This window comes from Hyperoodon ampullatus (assembly GCF_949752795.1).
Source record: "Hyperoodon ampullatus genome assembly, chromosome: 20".
Classification (NCBI taxonomy): Eukaryota; Metazoa; Chordata; class Mammalia; order Artiodactyla; family Ziphiidae; genus Hyperoodon; species Hyperoodon ampullatus.
In genome coordinates this window covers 7,467,127-7,487,129 of record NC_136933.1, presented here as the reverse complement: position 1 = coordinate 7,487,129, position 20,003 = coordinate 7,467,127, and the positions used below count along the sequence as shown (strand labels likewise).

Genomic DNA, 20,003 nt, shown 5'->3' with positions numbered 1-20,003 from the left:
GTTCCTGTACAACGGTGCCGCCTTATTCTATGGAACGCGGCGCCGAGGCCCCAAATACATGCAGTGTCACACCGTTTTCACAGGTTGAAGAAGAAATAGCAGCCAAGCATAGAGGGGAGAAATGCTCCCTCATCTATTAAAAATGATCCAAGGAAACGTTCCCAGCGACCCTTCCTACCACTCTTTGACTCAAATTCTCTTTCCATGCTGCAACTTACATAGTCCATGCTGTTCTGCTTTTTCTGTGTCATGATGTGTCTACCGGGACTTTTCTGGACAATTTTGGGGCTCCTCCAAGTGAGGGTGTGAACCTGTGCTTGATCTGTTCAGGGTGGGCACTGAGGCAGGCCTGAAGGCTCAGGTGGCCCTATTTTGCACCTTTGTTGCTAGATGGGGTGGGTCAGATTGGAAGCAATAGCCAGGGGTGCTGTTGAGAGGGAACTCCCACTTCTCACTTTGCACTGGGAAATAGGGGTTTAAGACAGACCTCAGCCAATCTTCCTCCTTTTGAAGGTCTTCAGTTGAGAGAGAGAAGGGGCATCAGAGTGTAACTTAGTTTCTGAGGCCAACAGGAAGGAAGCTAGCAGTGCCCGGAGCCTAAAGCCAGGTCTTTCTTGTCTGGGGTGTCCAGCCGGGGAGGCACAGCTCACAGTCCATAACCTGGAGGATCCAGGCTTGCCTCTGCCTCAGCCAAGTCGTGGAGTCTTCCTCCAAAGCCCACTTCAGCCCAACCCTTTGCCGCTGCTTTGCCCAGGGCAGAGGAGCTTGACCTAATGAGAAAAGGTCATTCCTGACCCCCTTCTCCTTCAGTCTGGAGTGCTGTTTCTCAGTCTTCGATGTGTGTACGAATTACCTGGGGACCGCATTTCAATGCAGATTCTGATTCTGTAGGTTGGCGGTAGGGCCTAAGATTCTGCATTTCTAACTAGCTTCCAGTGATTTGTGTAAGTACCACACTCCGAGTACCCAGGAATTAGTGGAATGTGACAGCCCTCAGCGTTTCAGTCCTCTGCGGTCTGACCAAAAGTGATGCTTCTATCCAGGTAAACTTCTCTTGAGGTTGGGTTTGGCATCCATCTTTAAACCAGGGTCTGGAGAGCCAGGCTTTTGACAGAGTCTTCCTGGGTGGGAAGTGTCAGGAGCTACTGGAGTAAAGTGTCTGCTGGTCACTCTTGCTGGGAACAGCACTGCAGTGTTTGTCCCTGGGGCAGAATGAGAGCAGACGATCTGAGCCATCTCCATTCCTATGACTCACTTTGCTCTCCATGGTCATTAACCCTACACAGGCTGAGCCACTGATCTGAAGTTAGGTATCTGGAGAACTTAAGAGAAATTTACTTCAGGGAGTGTCACAGGTGAATATTTGAGTCTGTGGAGTCTTGTGGGTTTTTTTTTAAATTTTATTGAAGTATAGTTGATTTACAGTGTGTTAATTTCTGCTGTACAGCAAAGTGATTCAGTTATACATATATATTCCTTTTCATATTCTTTTCCATTAGGGTTTCTTTTTTTTCTTTTTTGGCCATGCTGTGCGGCATGAGGGACCTTAGTTCCCTGACCAGGGATCGAACCTGTGCCCCCTGCCTTGGAAGCACAGAGTCCTATTCACTGGACTGCCAGGGACGTCCCTCCATTAGGGTCTATCACAGCATACTGAATATAGTTCCCTGTGCTCTACAGTAGGACCTTGTTGTTTATCCATTCTCTCTATATTAGAATAGTTTGCATCTGCTAATCCCAAACTCCCAGTCCTTCCCTTCCCCACCACCCCTTTCCCTTAGTAACAAGTCTGTTCTCTATATCTGTGAAGTCTTAAACATCTCCAGTAACACCATAAACCAGCAGAACCTTTGAGTGGGTCAGATACCTTCATCCACCCTTCCCCCACCAACCTCTACGTTCCCAGTTCCTTACTGGATGTTTGACCCCAAAGCTATAGGGGTTGTTGCTTGGGTGGTAGTCATTCCTAAGCCCTGGACCTGCGTAAGGTTAATCAGAGGTATGCAGGTAGGACTACAGGTGTTACTGGCACCCTATTTGGTTAGACAAACAAAGTCTGTGCCCAGGAAGCTTACCTTGGGGCAGCTCCCAGGTCTGGCTGTGGAACAGACAGTGCCGGGAAGATGGGGAGGTGGACTGGGCACTGAAGCCAGGGTACAGCCAGTGTCCCCAGGCCTTAGTCACATTGTCTCTTTTTTTAAAAAATAAATTTATTTTATTTATTTATTTATTTTTGGCCGCGTTGGGTCTTCGTTGCTGCACGCGGGCTTTCTCTAGTTGCGGCGAGCAAAGGGCTACTCTTTGTTGTGGTGCGCTGGCTTCTCATTGCAGTGGCTTCTCTTGTTGCGGAGCACGGACTCTAGGCGCGCGGGCTTCAGTAGTTGTGGCACGCGGGCTCAGTAGTTGTGGCGCACGGGCTTAGTTGCTCCGCGGCATGTGGGATCTTCCTGGATCAGGGATTGAACCCGTGTCCCCTGTATTAGCAGGCGGATTCTTAACCACTGCGCCACCAGGGAAGTCCACATTGTCTCTTTATTACAGGTTAAAAGAACTTGACATTAAGGCAAGGAGGGAACTGTAATGGGCCTCCTTTTACACTGACCTGAGCTTCCTTTTAAAGCGTTTGGAACATTCCACACTATGTGCCTCATTAAAGACTTTGACGAGGACCCTGGTGTAGAGCATCCCAGACTCCCTCCAATGCCCATGGCCTCCCTGTTCTTAAGGCCTTTATGGCATGGGAAGACAGTGTGACCTCGAGGGCTTGCGTTGCAAGTTAGAAAGATGAAGTCACACCTGAAATAGAATTATAAGCATCAGAATTTTATCTATAGACTGAAGCAATTAGACAGACACCCCATGCCACCCCTGAGAACCTGTATGATATTAAGTGAGAATTGCCCGCTCTAAGTAGTTGGCTGGTAGGCCTTACATTCTAACAATGCAGACACAGCTGTTGGATTTGAATTGCCTTCAGAAGCTTACGTATTTTTTTCCTCAAAGGTGGCAGGGCCTCATTATTTGAAAAAGGAGTTTTTTTGTTTTTTCCTGAAAGAGCAAAGAAGTCCTTCATTACCACATTTGGTGAAAGGGCCAGCAGGATGGTACCATATTGTTCTCTTGGTATAAAGTAGTGAGGCGTTTGCTTGTTGGGTCGTTATTTGATGTCGTTCCTGGAAGAGGAATTAGGAAAGGACAGCATTACTGAAAAACGATTGCTTCTTAAGGTGAAACAGACAAAAGGTATTCATTTGTGTGCATAGATCCTTGTGTGTTCAAACAGACAAAGGAAAAATCTGTTACTTTCTCATCTTACTGAGATCCATGCCAGTGTTCTTCCTGCTTTATGATTCATAACAGTGAATCACATGTATTTGTTGAGGCGTTTGTTCCCTAGGTTAGATAGGAAGTTCTTTCAGAGACGGCTTATTTCGCAGTGCCACCAGCTACATGTGATGTCTAGAAGGTGAAGGGTTGAAAAGACTCCTGCAATGAAAGCATTCTCAGGGTAACCTAGTGTCTCTACCACCAGGCCTGGGTCTGAGCTGGCTTAATAAGAATATTTAGAATTTTGTTTTCTGTCCTTTCAGTTACAGGTATAGTTATTTATCTTGGGAAGTCCCAGAGGCAGAAGCTAACTTTCTCTGAACTTTCCCACTTATCCCAGTATTATTCCCAATCATTATGGAGCAGAAAGTGGAAGGAAGTGACTTTTTACACTGAGCAAGTCAGTATTGGGGCCCAGGTCTTAGACACTAGGATTGCTGCTCTTTATTTACTTGTTTGCAGCCAGTATTGCTGACTAGGTGGAAATAGGTGACATCTGCCCATGGCATTTGGATACTCAAGACATGGGCCTTGTAACCCATTGCTTATGCCCATGAAGGTTCACGGGGAGAGCTCAGATACTAGACCCAGAGATACTTGTCTTGATGAGAATGGCTGTATCAGTTAGCTACTGCTGTATAGAAAGCCATCTCCAAACTTACTAACTTCAACAACAACAACAATCTGTTATTTCTCTTCATTCTTTGGGCCAGTGGGGCATTTTTTGATCATCTTGCCTGAGCTACTCATCTGGCTGCATACAGTTGGCAGCTGGATTGCCCTGGGCTGGAAGGTCCAAGATGGCCTTAGCCACCTGTCTGGGCATTGCTGGGGACAGCTGGAAGGTTGGGCTCTCTTTCTGTCCTCGTGGTCTCACATCATTCAGAATGTGAGCTTATTTACATGGCAGTTTGCAAGGCCTCTTAAGGCCTAGGCTCAGAAGTCACATAATGTCACTGACATGGTATTCTGTCAGTTAAGGCAAGCTGCGGGCTAGCCCAGATTCAACGAAAGGGGAAAATAACTCCTTTGAATGACGGAAGCCGCATGTGCAAACAGGGATCGGAGGATTTATGCAGACCACGCTTTTAGACGATGTTCCACAAGGGCCAAGCCTCAAAGAACAGTCCTTTAAGGAGACTTAACTGCCCGTCCTGCTGTGTGGCCGGGAGAGCCAGGGCCAGGTGTAGAAGCAGACAAGAATCACAAGCCTGTGTATTGACCGTTGGTTTAAGAACAGAGGACACCTTCCTGAAAATATTGAGTCACAGATCCCATGCCCCATTTTCAGGCCCTTCTGTCCAGCTCCAGAAAGCAAACCATACAGATGGCCACGGTGCCAGGCCACTGGGCCATACATTCACTTGGTGTCATGCCTTCTCTAACTGCCGTCCAGCCTACCTCTTTCCCCTTCAAGCAGCCGGGCTTTGAGTACACCCTTCAGAGGAGCCTGCTTGCCCAGCCCTGCTCAGCACGCGCATTTGAACATCTTTGATTTTCTGGAATACTGGCCAGAGAATGAGGTCAGGTGTCTGAGCCCAGCAGTCCACAGGTGGGTGGGAGGGAGACTACTGGGGGTGCAGGCGGGTTCATAGTCAGCACACGCCCGGTGAGGCACACGGTGTGGAGGTGAAGAACCGGGTCTCTTGCCTTAAAGAGTGGGTGTGTATAAGTGGGCTTCTCGCTCTCTCTTTTTTTTTTTTTAAAGAGCTCTGGGGAGTGGCAGGGAGACTTCACAAAGGAAGCAGACTTGGGTTTTATTTTTTTTTAATTTTTATTTATTTAACTTTTTAAAAATTTATTTTATTTTATTATTATTTTTTGGCTGTGTTGGGTCTTTGTTGCTCCGCGTGGGCTTTCTCTACCTGCAGTGCAGGAGCTACTCTTGGTTGAGGTGAGCGGGCTTCTCACTGTGGTGGCTTCTCCTGTTGCGGAGCACGGGCTCTAGACACGTGGGCTTCATTAGTTGCAGGATGGGGGCTCAGTAGTTGTTGGCGTATGGGCTTAGTTGCTCTGCAGCATGTGGGATCTTCCCAGACCAGGGCTCGAACCCGTGTCCCCTGCATTGGCAGGCGGATTCTTAACCACTGTGCCACCAGGGAAGCCCTGGGCTTCTCTCTTCTGCTCTTCTGAACAAAAGGGGAAAGTGGGTCTCTATTAATTTGCTTGGGCTCCCGTAACAAAATCCACAGACTGGGTAGTTTAAACAACAGAAGTTTATTTTCTCCTTGGTCTGGAAGCTGGAAGTCCAAGATCAAAGTGCCGGCAGGCTTGGTTTCTCCTGAGGCCCTGTCCTTGGCTTGCAGACCGCAGCCCTCTTGCTGCCTCTGCACCCGGTGGGCGTCCTTCCTCTGTGGAATCTCTCTCTCCTCTTACAAGGACACCAGCGTGTTGTTTTAGGGCCCCTACCCAACGGCCTCATTTTAACATAATGGCCTGTTTAAAAGACCTTCTCTCCAATTAGGGTTACACTGAGGTACTAGGGGTTGGGGCTTCTGCATGTGAATTTGGGGGGTGCCATTCACAAAAAACAGGGCCCCTCCCGTTTCCAGCAACAACAGGGGTGGGGCATTTCAGACGGGCACTCCCCTGCTGGTAGTGAGTTTCGGAGGCAGCCTTACCTGCCTCTGCCAGGTGCCCAGGGAACGGGGAGGAGCTGGGCCGGCCCTAGAAGAATGCGTTCAGCTATTTAGTTCTGAACGTCCCTGTAAAAGCCTTGTCCCTTCTGCTTAATTTTCGAATCAACTGGCCTATTCCCTCATGGGGCCTGAAGGGAGGGCCCTTTGCCACTCGCTGGTGGCACCTTTGTTCCTCCAGGACCTTCCTAAGACCCCTTGACCCCCGAGGACGTGGGCATCTTGGTTCTCTCTGCAGAGCTGGCGGGGCCAGACGTGAAGGGCAGGCTTGGAGGGAGCGCGTTCTTCTGCTTCTCTACCAAGATTCTCTCCCGGGCCGGTCGGCTCTGCTTGCCAAACAGACTGCCCAGCAAGAACAACCGCCCAGGCAAGGGCGGGGAGGGAGAGCCCTGCGGGCCTGCGCGGCTGCGGCTGGGCCTCCCGGTCGCCGTCGGGACACCGCCGGTGAGCCGGCTGTACGCTCATCCGAGTGCGTGGCTCCCGGGGGGCTGGCTCGCGTCCGAGCACAGGCGTCCGGTCCCCTCCGCCTGACCGTGTTGTGAAATGCTTTCCCGCCCCTGGAAGGGGAACAGCAGTTCTAGGAATTCCGCGCTTGTACTCTTGTCGGGCCTCACGTCCTGGGGAGGAGCGCTCCTGCCAGGGAGGCCCGGGGAGAGCGAGGGACCAGCGTCTCAACTTACAGGAGCCGCATCCAGACGCCGCTTGGCCCTGAGGGGAGGGCGGGACCGCGGGGGGGGGCGGGGGATGAAGAAGGAATCTAGGAGGCCTCCCTCCCTCGCGGGGAACGTCCTGTTCTGGCCAAACAGGCGGGAAAGGAGGCAGAAGTCTGGAGACCCCTGCGGCTTCCCCAGTGGCCGGTGCGGTGGCCCCGCTGCCCTGCTCATTATAAACAGAGGCTGGTGTTTAGGGTCGGAGGCGACACGGGCTGGGTCGAGGGGCCGGCCTTTCCGAGCCTCAGTTTCCTGTCTGCGAGTCCAGGACAATGTGTCTCCCCCCTGCGAGTCGAGGGGGCCGCGGAGACCTAGCAGGTCAGGCTCTGAGCGCCGCCCCCCTGCCCACAGGCAGACGGGGCTCACGTGGTGATGTGATCTTCAGGCCACTCCTGGGAGGCGCGGGTCTCGTTGGCACCGAGCTGTGGAGTGAAGCTGGGACTGGGAGGTGAGGGCTGGTGTGTGGCACACCCGGGTTTGAGCCCAGAACTGCTGCGTCCCCGGCCCCGGGCTAGTTACACTTGAAATGCACCTGCCCACAAGGAGATCCTAAAAATAAATGGTTGGTGTCAGAGCTGGAACAGACCTGGGGGTTGGTGCTTTAAAAATAGCTTGAATGAGCCCAGAACAAGCCCTTGTGTACCGGTGCGGAAACCAGACCCTAGGGAAGGTCTGCCTTGCTTTATATGTTCAAACAAGCTGTCTTCACCCCAAAACCTGCCTGGAGAAAAAATGCCATTCTTGCATTTGGTGCACACCTGGAGTTTAAAGTCCCAGATGACACCAGTTATCAAACATGCCATGGTTCTTTTTAATTTTTTGGCCACACTGTACAGCACGTGGCATCTTAGTTCCCCCACCGGGGATCCAACCCACATCCCCGGAAGTGGAAGTGCAGAGTCTTAACCACTGGACCGCCAGGGAAGTCCCCTTGTGGTGGTTTTTTTTGTTTTTGTTTTTGTTTTTAAATTAAATTATTTATTTATTTATTTGGTTGTGCCGGGTCTTAGTTATGGCAGGCAGGCTCCTTGGTTGCGGCCCGTGGGCTCCTTAATTGTGGCAGGTGGGCTCCTTAGTTGCAGCTTGCGAACTCTTAGTTGTGGCATGCATGTGGGATCTAGTTCCCTGACCAGGGATCGAACCCCAGCCGCCTGTGTTGGGAGCGCGGAGTCTTACCCACTGCGCCCCCAGGGAAGTCGCCTTGTGGTGGTTCTTGAAGCATGTTTCTGTGGATCAAAAATGGATGGAGGACGCCCTTACCCTCCCCCACCTCCACCCCTGCCCTTTCCCCACAAGTCTCTTCGCAGGGTTGCTTGCCTTCCCTCTGATCTGTCCCAGTTTTTTGTTTGTTTCTTTGTTTTGGCCCCCATACAACTGATCCCTGGTGTGGATGGGACTGAATAAAGGGTAAAGTATGTCACCTGAAGCCACACTGGCCATGGTAATAGCTAGGGTTTGTTTGTTTAGGGCTTACTTCGTGTCAGCCACTGTGCTGCCCCACGCAGTGACCCTGTGACGTTGCACTGTCGTCATCACCACCATCCCCATTCTACAGAGGAAGAAATCGAGGCACAGAGACATGGAGCAGTAACGGCCAGAGTGGGCAGAGCCAGCCAGTGGGAGAGCTGGGTCTCTGACCACTAGGCTGTAGGAAGGGCAGCACTGTACTCTCTCCCACCACCCCCCACTCCAGTGTTGTTCCCACCCTTTCTCTCCATAGCTGGGAACGCTGGCAGCCCGCTGGACTTACGGCGATGCATTTGAATGGGCTTCCAGTTAGAAGGCAGGCTCAGTTATTCTCTATATGTAGTTCGAGACCCAACCTTGAACTCTCCCCCAGCACCCAACAGGATCCCAGCTACACAAATGGTTGGAAGCGTGATGGGGGGGTGGTCCACCTCTCTTCTCCCCGCAGCCCCGCAGGGTGGCAGGTTCTGGATTCCCACCCATGGACCACCCCCCAGTTTGGGGCAGTGCAGAATTGGGGTGATTTGGATGCTTCTCTGGCTCAGGGGTTTACGGTCAGGGGCTTGGATTCTCTGTCGCCAGTGGTACACACGGGGTAGATCTCTCCCTGTCCCTCTGTGATCCCCACCTCTGCCTCCATTTTTAGACTCCACACACTGGACAGTAATCGTTTGTTTCCAGGTCTTTCTCCTCCGACTAAGTGTGTGTCTGAGATCAGGGAGCTGTTCCTATATCTAACGGTCCCTTACATCCCTCACACCTGGCCAACTGTGGTCCAAAGGGGTTCAGTGAAGGACTTCCCTGGCAGTCCAGTGGTTAGGACTCAGCGCTTCCACTGCAGGGGGCACAGGTTTGATCCCTGGTCGGGGAACTAAGATCTCCGCAAGCCCCATGGTGCGGCCAAAAAACAAACAAACAAAGGGGTTCAGTGAGTGAATACACAACCGACCCAGCACACCTATTCTCAAGGCATGGAATTGCGCAAAGACTGGCAATTTTGTGGGTGAGTGTTAACACTTCTCCTGATCCTTGAATACAGTTCTGGAGTTAAAGTCTAGCGTGGACGGGGCTGGTACACATGGCCTGGAGGTGCTGGAGGGGTGAGCTTACCACTCCTTCCCCAGCCCAGCAGAGAGCCCCCTGGGCTTTCATGGGGTGGGGAGGCTATCTTGTTCCAGCCACGGCAGTTTTTTGTGTTTTTTTTTTTTGCGGTACGCGGGCCTCTCACTATTGTGGCCTCTCCCGTTGCAGAGCACAGGCTCCGGACGCGTAGGCTCAGCAGCCATGGCTCACGGGCCCAGCCCCTCCGCGGCATGTGGGATCTTCCCAGACCGGGGCACGAACCTGTGTCCCCTGCATCGGCAGGCGGACTCCCAACCACTGGGCCACCAGGGAAGCCCAGCCACGGCAGTTTTAACTTGACTTACTAGGAAAGGAGATTCTGACCTTATATCCTTATTTATTTGTTTGCTTAATATCCCTATATCCTTATTAGAGTTTTGTATTAAAAAAAAAAAGTTCAGTGTAAAAGATGTTTTCTTTGCCTTAATCCTTATCTCAGCCCCAGAGATAACCAAACACAAAATACAGTTCTGTGACTTTTTCATGAAATACTGTGGACAGTGTACCCTTTTCTTATTCCAAATAGTACCTACACAGCATTGCATTGTAGGTCTGATCCATAACGTATTTAACCTGTCCCTTAGTTTTTTAAAAAAATCAAAGTTGTATATATATAAAGTTATAGGACTTCCCTGGTGGCTCAGTGGTTAAGAACCTGCCTGCCAATGCAGGGGGCACAGGTTCAAGCCCTGGTCCTGGAAGATCCCACATGCTGCGGAGCAACTGAGCCCGTGTTCCGTAACAAGAAGCCACCACAATGAGAAACCTGCACACTGCAAGGAAGAGTAGCCCCCGCTCGCTGCAGCTAGAGAAAGCCTGCGTACAGCAACGAAGACTCAACGTAGCCAAAAATAAGTAGATAGATAGATAAACAAATAAATAAATAAATGTATTTAAAAAAAAGTAGACAGGGACTTCCCTGGTGGTGCAGTGATTCAGAATTGTCTGCCAAGGCATGGGACACGGGTTCGAGCCCTGGTCCAGGAAAATCCCACATGCCGCAGAGCAACTAAGCCCGTAAGCCACAACTACTGAGCCTGTGCTGTAGAGCCCGCATGCCACAACTACTGAAGCTGGTGCGCCTAGAGTCTGCGCTCTGCAACAGAAGAAGCCACTGCAGTGAGAAGCCCGCACACCTCAATGAAGAGCAGCCACCACTCACTGCAACTAGAGAAAGCCCACACACAGCAACGAAGACCCAATGCAGCCAAAAAATAAATAAATAAAAATTAAAAAAATGAAAACAGTAAACTGATTTAAAAAAAAAAGACTCATCTCTCAATTAGGACAAGTCTCTTTTCTTTTTCTCTATTTAAGTGAATTCTTTTGATCAATTTTTCTTTTCTCTCTTTCTTGGCTTCCTATTATCCAGGATTTGGGTACCATCTCTAACTGGTTATCTTTCTGTCTTCTGCTCCCTTTATTATCTGTTTCCTCCTGTTGGTTTTGATTTGTTGTTTTATGTTTGGCTGCGATGGGTCTTTGATGCTGCGTACAGCCTTTCTCTAGTTGCGGTGAGCAGGGGCTACTCTTCGTTGAGGTGCACAGGCTTCTCATTGCAGTGGCTTCTCTCGTAGTGGAGCATGGGCCCTAGAGCACACGGACTTCAGTAGTGGCGGCGTGTGGGCTCCATAGTTGTGGCTCACAGGCTCTAGAGCACAGGCCCAGTAGTTGTAGCTCCTGGGCTCTAGAGTGCAGGCTCAGTAGTTGTAGCTTGTGGGCTCCAGAGTGCAGGCTTAGTAGTTGTGGCACGTGGGCTTAGTTGCTCCTCAGCGTGTGGGATCTTCCCGGACCAGGGCTTGAACCCATGTCCCCTGCATTGGCAGGTGGATTCTTAACCACTGCACCACCAGGGAAGTCCCTGTTGGTTTATTTGAATCTCTCATTAAATGTTGTGAGCTTTTTTTCAGAAATGCATGGAGACATTTGACTGTTTATATTTAAGAGTGAGGTGCTTAAGAGCTGACCAGAAGCCCCTTGTGAGTTGTGGAGACTGGTGGACTCAATCTAGTGGCTAGTTGGTTTTTTGCATTTGGGATACGCCCCTCCCAAAATCCGTTTCTACAGATCTTTATCTTTACTCTTGATTCTGAAGCAGGGCAGGGCTGGGGGTTTGAGGCCACCGTTCAGGAGGTCAGCTTTACTTATTTTTCCTGCCTCTCCTCCTCCTGGGTGAGGAACGTGTGGCACCTCTGCCTGTTCTCAGCCCCCATCCCCATTTTCCTTGATACCTCTAATTCCTGAACCTTCCTGGGTTCTGACCCCACTTGCTTCCTGTTGTAACCTCCACTGCCACCTTCGTGCATTAAGTTGTCACCCTTTCCCTCTCTCTGTTAGAACCACTCCTCCATTCACTTTCTGTCTTCATATATCGTGATTTGGAGAACATTTGGAACCCCTTTTGCATCCAGGTGGGAGCATGTGCTTCTACTTGTTCTTGGTGTTTTGAACGACTTGTGAGAGAAGCAGCAGGGAACACTGTCTTGGCTCTACCAGCTGGAAGCTGCCTAGATCCTCAAAAGCTTTTTTTTTTTTTTTTTTTTTTTTTGCGGTACGCGGGCCTCTCACTGCTGTGGCCTCTCCCGTTGCGGAGCACAGGCTCCGGACGCGCAGGCTCAGCGGTCATGGCTCATGGGCCCAGCTGCTCCGCCGCATGTGGGATCCTCCCGGACCGGGGCATGAACCCGTGTCCCCTGCATCGGCAGGCAGACTCTCAACCACTGCGCCACCAGGGAAGCCCCCTCAAAAGCTTTTGTTTATAGAAACCTAGTGGAGGTGGGTCATTTTCCCTTATACGGAGAGGAAGTAGGCCCTCAGCTGAAGAGTGTTACGTGGGGACCAGCTGGTGTGACACCCACATGCGCCAGAGGATCACACTTGACCAGCACCTCGCTCAGCCTCGCAGGGACCGTGGCATCCCCTGCTGGTTCCCACTTCCTGTCCCCGTATGCAGGCCACGTCCCCAGTTCCAGGAGACAGCAGCAGCCTTGTCAGCTAAGCGTTCCTATTTTTGACAGTCTGGGACTGTGTGTGTTTTGTAAAGTTTGCGTCCTCTGTGGGAGGCTTAGGGAATTTCCAGAAGATCACTGTTCACTGAAGCTGTGTGATGGTGGATCCCATGAAGGGTTGGAAGAAGAAAGGGTTAAAAAGCCAGAGCAGCTTCATCTCCAGCTCCTGTCCTTCACCAGCCCCAAATTAGTCAGCGGTGGCTTTGTGGTCTCCTCCCCGCCTCCCCTGACAGGCTCCATGCCTCGTCAGCTGACTTTCTGAACGCCCTGTTTACCATCCTACAGCCTCCCTCCCTGGCTGAATTATTCCGATGGTGGCTGTCTTGGGTGCCACCTCTGCTGGCATTTAGATTATGGATTTTATTAACTGAAATGAGGATTTTTATTTTTAAGTAAGTGCACTAGCCATAGGATAAAGGGCACATTGTTCATTTCTTTTTCTCTTTTAAGCGTAATTCCTGACTTTTCAAATGCTGGGGGCTACTTCTGAGTATGTACCCTGAAGAATCGAAAGGAGGGTCTCAAGATATTTGCACACCCATGTTCCTAGTAGCATTATTCACAATAACCAAAAGGTAGATGCCACCTGAATGTCTGTGGACAAACAAAATTGGTATAGCCATACAATTGAATGTTATTCAGCCTTAAATGGAAGGAAATTCCCACATGGGGTCCAACCATGTAGATGAACCTTGAGGACCTTATGCTAAGTGAAATGAGCCAGTTGCAAAAAGACAAATACTGTATGATTCCACTTACATGAGGCATCTAGAGCGGTCCAGCTCAGAGAGACAGAAAGTGGAGTGGTGGTTGCCAGGGGCTGGGGGAGGGGGAGTTGTTTCCTGGATAGAGTTTCAGTTTGGCAGGATGAAAACAGTCCCGGAGATGGGTTGTAAAACCATGCGGATGTACTTACACTACTCAACTGTACGTTTTAAAATTAGTTCAGATGGTAAGTTTTATGTTATTTCTGTTTTACCACACTTGTTTAAAAAATTGCTGAGGGTTAGTGACCTTTAAAGAACCTCCCCCCACCAAAAAAAAAAGAACCTTCCCAGAAGCTGCTGACCTCCAAGTTCTTTTTTTTTTTTTTTTTTAATTGATTTATTTTATCTATTTATTTTTGGCTGCGTGGGGCCTTGGTTGCTGCGCGCGGGCTTTCTCTAGTTGCGGCAAGCGGGGGCTACTCTTCGTTGTGATGCGCAGGCTTCTCATTGTCGTCGCTTCTCTTGTTGCGGAGCATGGGCCCTAAGCCTGCAGGGTTCAGTAGTTGTGGCACATAGGCTCAGTAGTTGTGGCTCGCGGGCTCTAGAGCTCAGGCTCAGTAGTTGTGGCATACGGGCTTAGCTGTTCCATGGCATGTGGGACCTTCCCGGACCAGGGCTCAAACCCGTGTCCCCTGCATTGGCAGGCGGATTCTTAACCACTGTGCCACCAGGGGAGCCCTCCAAGTTCTTTTTTGAGACGATTGAATCTCCAGCTCTTGGGTTCAACTCCAGTGGGGTCAGTTCCCTACTCTGTGGCGAACAAACCAACAAAAAAAGCCAAGGTGGTATTAAGGAGTTTGGGATTAGCAGATATAAACTCTTATATATAAAATAGATTAAAAAGATCCTACTGTATAGCACAAGGAACTGTATTCAATATCCTGTGATAAACCATAATGCAAAAGAATATGAAAAGAATATATATATATATGTATGTATGTATATGTGTGTGTGTGTGTGTATATATATGTAACTGAATCACTTTGCTGTACACCAGAAACTAACACACTATTGTAAATCAACTATACTTCAATAAAAGTAAAGAAAGAAATGATGGACTTCCCTGGTGGTCCAGTGGTTAAGATTCCACCCTTCCACTGCAGGGGGCGCGGGTTCGATCCCTGGTCAGGGAAGTTCCACATGCCGTGCAGTAAAGTGCCAGGCCATGAGAACTAAGAAACAGAAAAAAATGGTCCCATCTCTGAAGCCAGGACGTCCTCCTTCAAGGAGAGGGCTCCGTTGTTCTCCATTTGTAGCCCACTGGGCTCATAGGCACACAGCCCTTCATGGTACAGGTGAGGCCCGAACGGCGGGGGGCCGGGGACAGGCACAGAGGGTGAGGTGCACAGGGCCACCCGGCTGGTTGATAGCAGAGCCTAACGTACAGCCCCGTTCTGTGGGCTTTGCTGTCCACGCCTCCCCCTGGGAAACGCGAGCTCTGAACTTTTGTCCTGCTGGTGACGAAGAGCAGGGCTGTCAGCCTCTCAGAAGAGGAGAGCAAACTGGGCGGCCGCCTAGACGGGCCCGCGTCTGACTGGGCCAACTCAGCAAGGAGGCAAAGTTCACCTCGGGTATCTCTCACCGTCCTCTGCTCTCCAGCAGCCCGGGTCATCCTCAGCACTGGAGCCCAGTCTTATTAACTCACATCAGACCTCAGATGCACACCGGTCCCTCTCCTGGCTCCAAAGGCTTAACAGAGACGCAGTGCTCAACATCGAGAAATGAATCTCAGCTGTTGGAATGTCACTCAGCAGAGCCATTAAGTGAGGGACGTATTTCAGGGCTATTGATAAGGAAGGGCATTCCTGAGGTCCTTGCATCCTGGTTTCTAAACTGGGGCCATTCACCGTCCATCTGCAGTCTTTATTTATTTATTTTTTCATTGGAATATAGTTGATTTACAATGTTGTGTTAGTTTCAAGTGTACAGCCCAGTGATTCAGTTATACGATACATCTATACATAAATCTATTCTTTTTCAGATTCTCTTCCATTACAGGTTATTACGAGATATTGAATATAGTTCCCTGTGCTGTACAGTAGGCCCTTGTCGGTTATCTATTTTATATATAATAGTATGTATATGTTAATCCCAAGCTCCTAACTTATCCCCCTCCCTCATCTGCAGTCTTTTTATTTATTTATTTATTTATTTATTTAGGCTGTGTTGGGTCTTCGTTGCTGCACGCGGGCTTTTCTCTAGTTGTAGCGAGTGGGGGCTACTCTTCATTGCAGTGCGCGGGCTTCTCATCTCGGTGGCTTCTCTTGTTGCGGAGCACGGGCTCTTAGTGCATGGGCTTCAGTAGTTGTGGCACATGGGCCCAGTAGTTGTGGCTCGTGGGTTCTAGAGTGCCGGCTCAGTAGTTGAGGCTCACAGGCTTAGCTGCTCCACGGCATGTGGGATCTCTCCGGACCAGGGCTCAAACCCATGTCCCCTGCATTGGCAGGCGGATTCTTAACCACTCCACCACCAGGGAAGTCCCTCATCTGCAGTCTTTATCATACTTTGCATTCTACTTGTACATATATTTAATATTTCTCTTTATATCACCTTCTCTTTTTTTTTTTTTTTTTTTTTTTGTGGTACACGGGCCTCTCACTGCTGTGTCCTCCTCTCCCGTTGCGGAGCACAGGCTCTGGACGCACAGGATCAGCAGCCATGGCTCACGGGCCCAGCCGCTCCGCAGCATGTGGGATCTTCCCGGACCGGGGCACGAACCCGCGTCCCCTGCATCGGCAGGTGGACTCCCAACCACTGCGCCACTTCTAAGTTTAGTTTTTATTATTACATATATCATGTAATATATAACATGTACTATTACCATATTCAATTATATCCTATTGTATTTTTTAAAAGGAAGCTTGATATCACAACTGTATATGGAAAAACCAGACTCACTTGCCGTAAATAGAAGGTAGCTATAAAAAGAAACATAATGACAAGAAGACAGTTTTAAATTCTGGCTAGATTCCTCTGCCTGGTGATGGCTAGGAGCCTGGGGCCTGCTCCTTGTTGAGGAGGGAGCCGTCAGCAAATGTTCGGGAGGTGTTATGTTACTAGGACCACGCTGGTGCTTCCGAGATAATCAGGATTAAACAGGGGCCCAACGGGAGTAACCTTCTCGGTCTTCACTCTTGTTTGAGGAATCAGCTGGCCTCCCACCAGGCTCCTGGGTCCTCTGTTTGAGAAAACACTCCCTTTTTTTTTTTTTTTTTTTTTTTTGCGATACGCGGGCCTCTCACTGTTGTGGCCTCTCCCGTTGTGGAGCACAGGCTCCGGACGCGCAGGCTCAGTGGCCATGGCTCACGGACCCAGCCGCTCCGCGGCATGTGGGATCTTCCCGGACCGGGGTACGAACCCGTGTCCCCTTCATCGGCAGGCGGACTCTCAACCACTGCACCACCAGGGAAGCCCAACACTCCCTTTTTAAGGAGTCTCCCAGGCAGCTGCCCTCATAGGAGGAGTCCTGGGTGCTTTAAGGATACTGAATCATAAGACATGGTTCCTCACCCTAGGGTGACACTTGAGAAAGGAGAGTCACCCTCTCTCCTGTGTAGAAGCCCTGAAGTGCAGAGACGCATCGGAGCGGATAGGTAAAGGGGGCGGGGGTGTCTCAGGGGAGATGGGCTGAGTAAAGAGCGCGTGGGGCGGGAGGGCTTGAGTCCAGACAGGAAGCGTTCTCATTTTTTACTGGTTGGGGGGATCACGTGATTTTTCTCTTTGCCCCTCTGTAAAATGGAATTAAAGATTCTGGATATCCCACAAGGGTGCTGTAAGGACAGAATTGAAAAATGCATAAAAAACGCACTTTCTCCGCTGTCGGATGTGATTGTCATGAGTGGCGACACCGAGCACAGGGTCAGGGAGTGAGTTGGTGGGCTTTGAGCAGCAAGCACAGGGGAGGAAGGATGCGGTCAGGTGGCCACAGGATCGCCCGCGGGACGGGGAGCCGGGGCAGTTTGGTAGCAGCAGGGTCCTGGGCTGCAGCCAGGCATGAGTAAGCCTCCCTCCTCCATCTGGACTTTTGCAGGAAAACCTGCCACCTGCGCTGCAGCCACACCTCAAAGACATGGGGGAAAACAGCAGGCTGGGGGTGGGGGGCGGAGCGGGGGGTCCACCATGGCTTTATCAATGGCCCCGCCCCCTGCCAGGTACCAGGATCATCTACGACCGGAAGTTCCTAATGGAGTGTCGGAACTCACCTGTGACCAAAACGCCCCCACGGGACCTGCCCACCATTCCCGGGGTCACTAGCCCTGCGGGTGATGAGTTCCCTACAGAAGCCAGCCAGGACCACCTGAGCAGCAGCCCACAGGACAAGCCGGCGGGCGGTGAGTGGCCGGGCTCGGCCAGGCTCTCCCTGGGGAAGGGAACGCGTGTGGTCCCATCTGCTCAGGGGGAGTTCCAGGGAGGGGAATGATGCTCCTGCGTGAAACTGCCCAGAGTCCAGAGGGTGCGGGTAGGGCCCGGAGTGTAGAACTTTCATCGGAACCAGCTTTCCCAGGGAAAGGGGCCCAGGAACCGGAGGAAAGGTGATTTGGCCTCAGATAATAAATAGTGGGAAGCTTGCCAGGGGATCACGCAGCCACTTTGATAAGCACCTTAATAACCTTTGTGTAATTGTCCCTGAAGCGTTTCCGTGTGTCTGTGATACTCAGAACCCACCCACGATATTTGTGGTCAGGAGGTGACTTATCAAAGCCACCGCATCCTTGCCCTCTAGGAAATTACATGTCTGTGGGATCGGAAAGGCATCCGGGATGCCTTCTGTTAGGGTCTCCATAGCGGATTCTGGAGACGGTAGAAACAGTGCCACCAGTTGTTTCTGCAGGTACCACATGGGGTAGCTGGGTCCTTCCTGGTATCCGTTCCCCACACCCCCTGCCAAGCGATCAGAGCAGCCACCCCGGCAGAGGTGTGTGAATGCCCTCTTTGTGGCATCGGGACTGGCTGGCCGGAGCATCTGAGCGCTCCCGCTACGTGGAGGACGCAGCATAAGCACTCGCAGACAGGCTGAGTCAGCCTGGAGGCAGCTGACCCTTCACCCAGAGGCGGTACACCAAGCCCAGACAGGAAGCAGCTGGGACCTCAGGCTGGGCTGGCTCTGCCGACAGCAGCAGAGAACACATCGCCTGCAGGATGTGGTTCATTATTAACTCGGGAACCCCACCTCCCAAGACGGGCCCCAGTTGCCTTGCCTTCAGACGTGGAGAGCCTTGGAGGGAAGGGAGGTGGACTCGGGGCACAGAGAGCGCAGTAGGAAGGACGGCCCCAGGCAGCACAGTTCCCTGCCCTTTGTTACAGGATGGAGAGGAGGAGGGATAGAGTCACGTGGTCGGTCCCCCCCCACCCTGCTTAAACCGAAGACTGGTAGTTGAGGATGGAGGTTGTCAACACCTGAAATGGTTGTGTCACCACTACCTGAAGGCTGTCCATCGCCCGCACTTGCACACCCTCTTCCCTCCCAGTTTCTAGAACTGCTCTGGCCCATAACAAATGCGGGTTAGCCCAGCAGTGCCCCAGGCCAATAGCTCTGACCCCACAATAACAGCCTGGTGGTCTGCATGGTTGTTGGGATGGGGTGTAGTGGAGGAGGGGGACATGATTTTCCATTTTGCTTAACTGGCTATGAGAAGCCAAGGCTCCTGCCCTTGGACCCACATATTTGTGGGTAGACGAGGGTAGTTGTTCCCCTCTGGGGGTCACAGCAGGCATCCTGCCCTGTGGAACCTTGGAGCAGCGTTGGCCAGGAGATCGTGAAGGAGGCAGTTCCTTTAAAAAGGAAAACAAGGGAATTCCCTGGCGATCCAGTGGTTAAGACTCCACGCTCCCAATGCAGGGGGCCCAGGTTCAGTCCCTGGTCAGGGAACTAGATCCCGCAAGCCACAGCCCAAAGATCCCTCACACGGCAACGAAGATCCCGAGGGCCGCAACTAAGACCACGCACAGCCAAATTAATCAATTAATTAATTAATTATTTTTAAAAAAGGAAAAAACAAGCTGCCGCAGCATGAATTACTTGAAAATTTTACTGGTAAGAGTTGGACAAGGGCAGTGAGTGGCTGAATTACCCAAATAACTTCTGTATCACAGGGTCAGGCTATTCTGTGGGGAATCGGATGTATGCCTAGTAGGTTAGGGTACCACTTTCTAAACCAGAAGTTGGGACATGTGCTCAGAAAGGACTTATGTTTAAGCAATATTTGGGAAGTTGTATTTATTTCAAATCACAAGGAGCCACTCACTCTTATTAAAGATAATACAAATTATACAAAATTCAGGGCTGTCACCTCTCCTGTGGGGAGACGTGATCTCTGTGCTTCATTTGGGACTGGGGGAGGGAGCACAGCTGGACGGGTGTTTCCAGGTATTCCTGGTGCTGCCCTCCCTCCATTCTCCTTGGAAGCACAAACCTGGCCCTGCTCTCCTTGTGGGAACAGCAGAATGGGAAACCACGCCTCTTCTTGGCCTCTAGAATGTCCGCGCTACCACATGCCCATGGCTCCCCTGGCCCTCTGTCTCTTGTCTCCCCAGGTGAAGAGTCACAATTTGAGATGGACATTTAAAGGGCCAGCCGTCGGAGTGAGCAATGCCGCTGGGCCCCAGAGGCCCGTCTCGGGAGAAGAGTCACACCAGCCAGGCCTTATGAAAGTTACCATCCGGGGCAGGCTTCGGGTGTGGAGCCTTCCAGCCCCGCCCGCTGCTCCCTCACTCAGGGCACCTGCTCCCCGACCCCTTCGTGGACACCAGCAGATACCTCCGTGCGCCTCCAGCCCTGCAGGAGCTGTCACCCCGAGGGCAGTGACCTCAGGCACACCCTGCAGCCCAGGGCCAGCGAGTGGACACGGAGGAGTCCTCCGGCTCTCCCAGCCCCCTCCTCCTTCCTTAGGTTGGTGTGTGGGAAAGCTCCCCTCCCCTCCCTTCCCAAGAAAGGAAATAAAAGCCACCTTCGCCCTAGGGCCAAGA

The 20,003-nt window shown here is 51.2% G+C and overlaps 1 protein-coding gene across 1 annotated transcript in view; it reads left to right on the top strand.

Moving 5' to 3' along the window:
• Positions 1–20,003, top strand: part of EIF4EBP1 (eukaryotic translation initiation factor 4E binding protein 1) — a 21,362-nt gene extending 1,359 nt beyond the window's left edge. The window contains exons 2-3 of the mRNA XM_079726732.1: positions 17,189–17,368; positions 19,572–20,003. Coding sequence (XP_079582858.1) covers positions 17,189–17,368; positions 19,572–19,603 — 212 coding nt within the window. The 3' untranslated portion in view covers positions 19,604–20,003. The remainder of the gene's footprint in view (positions 1–17,188; positions 17,369–19,571) is intronic.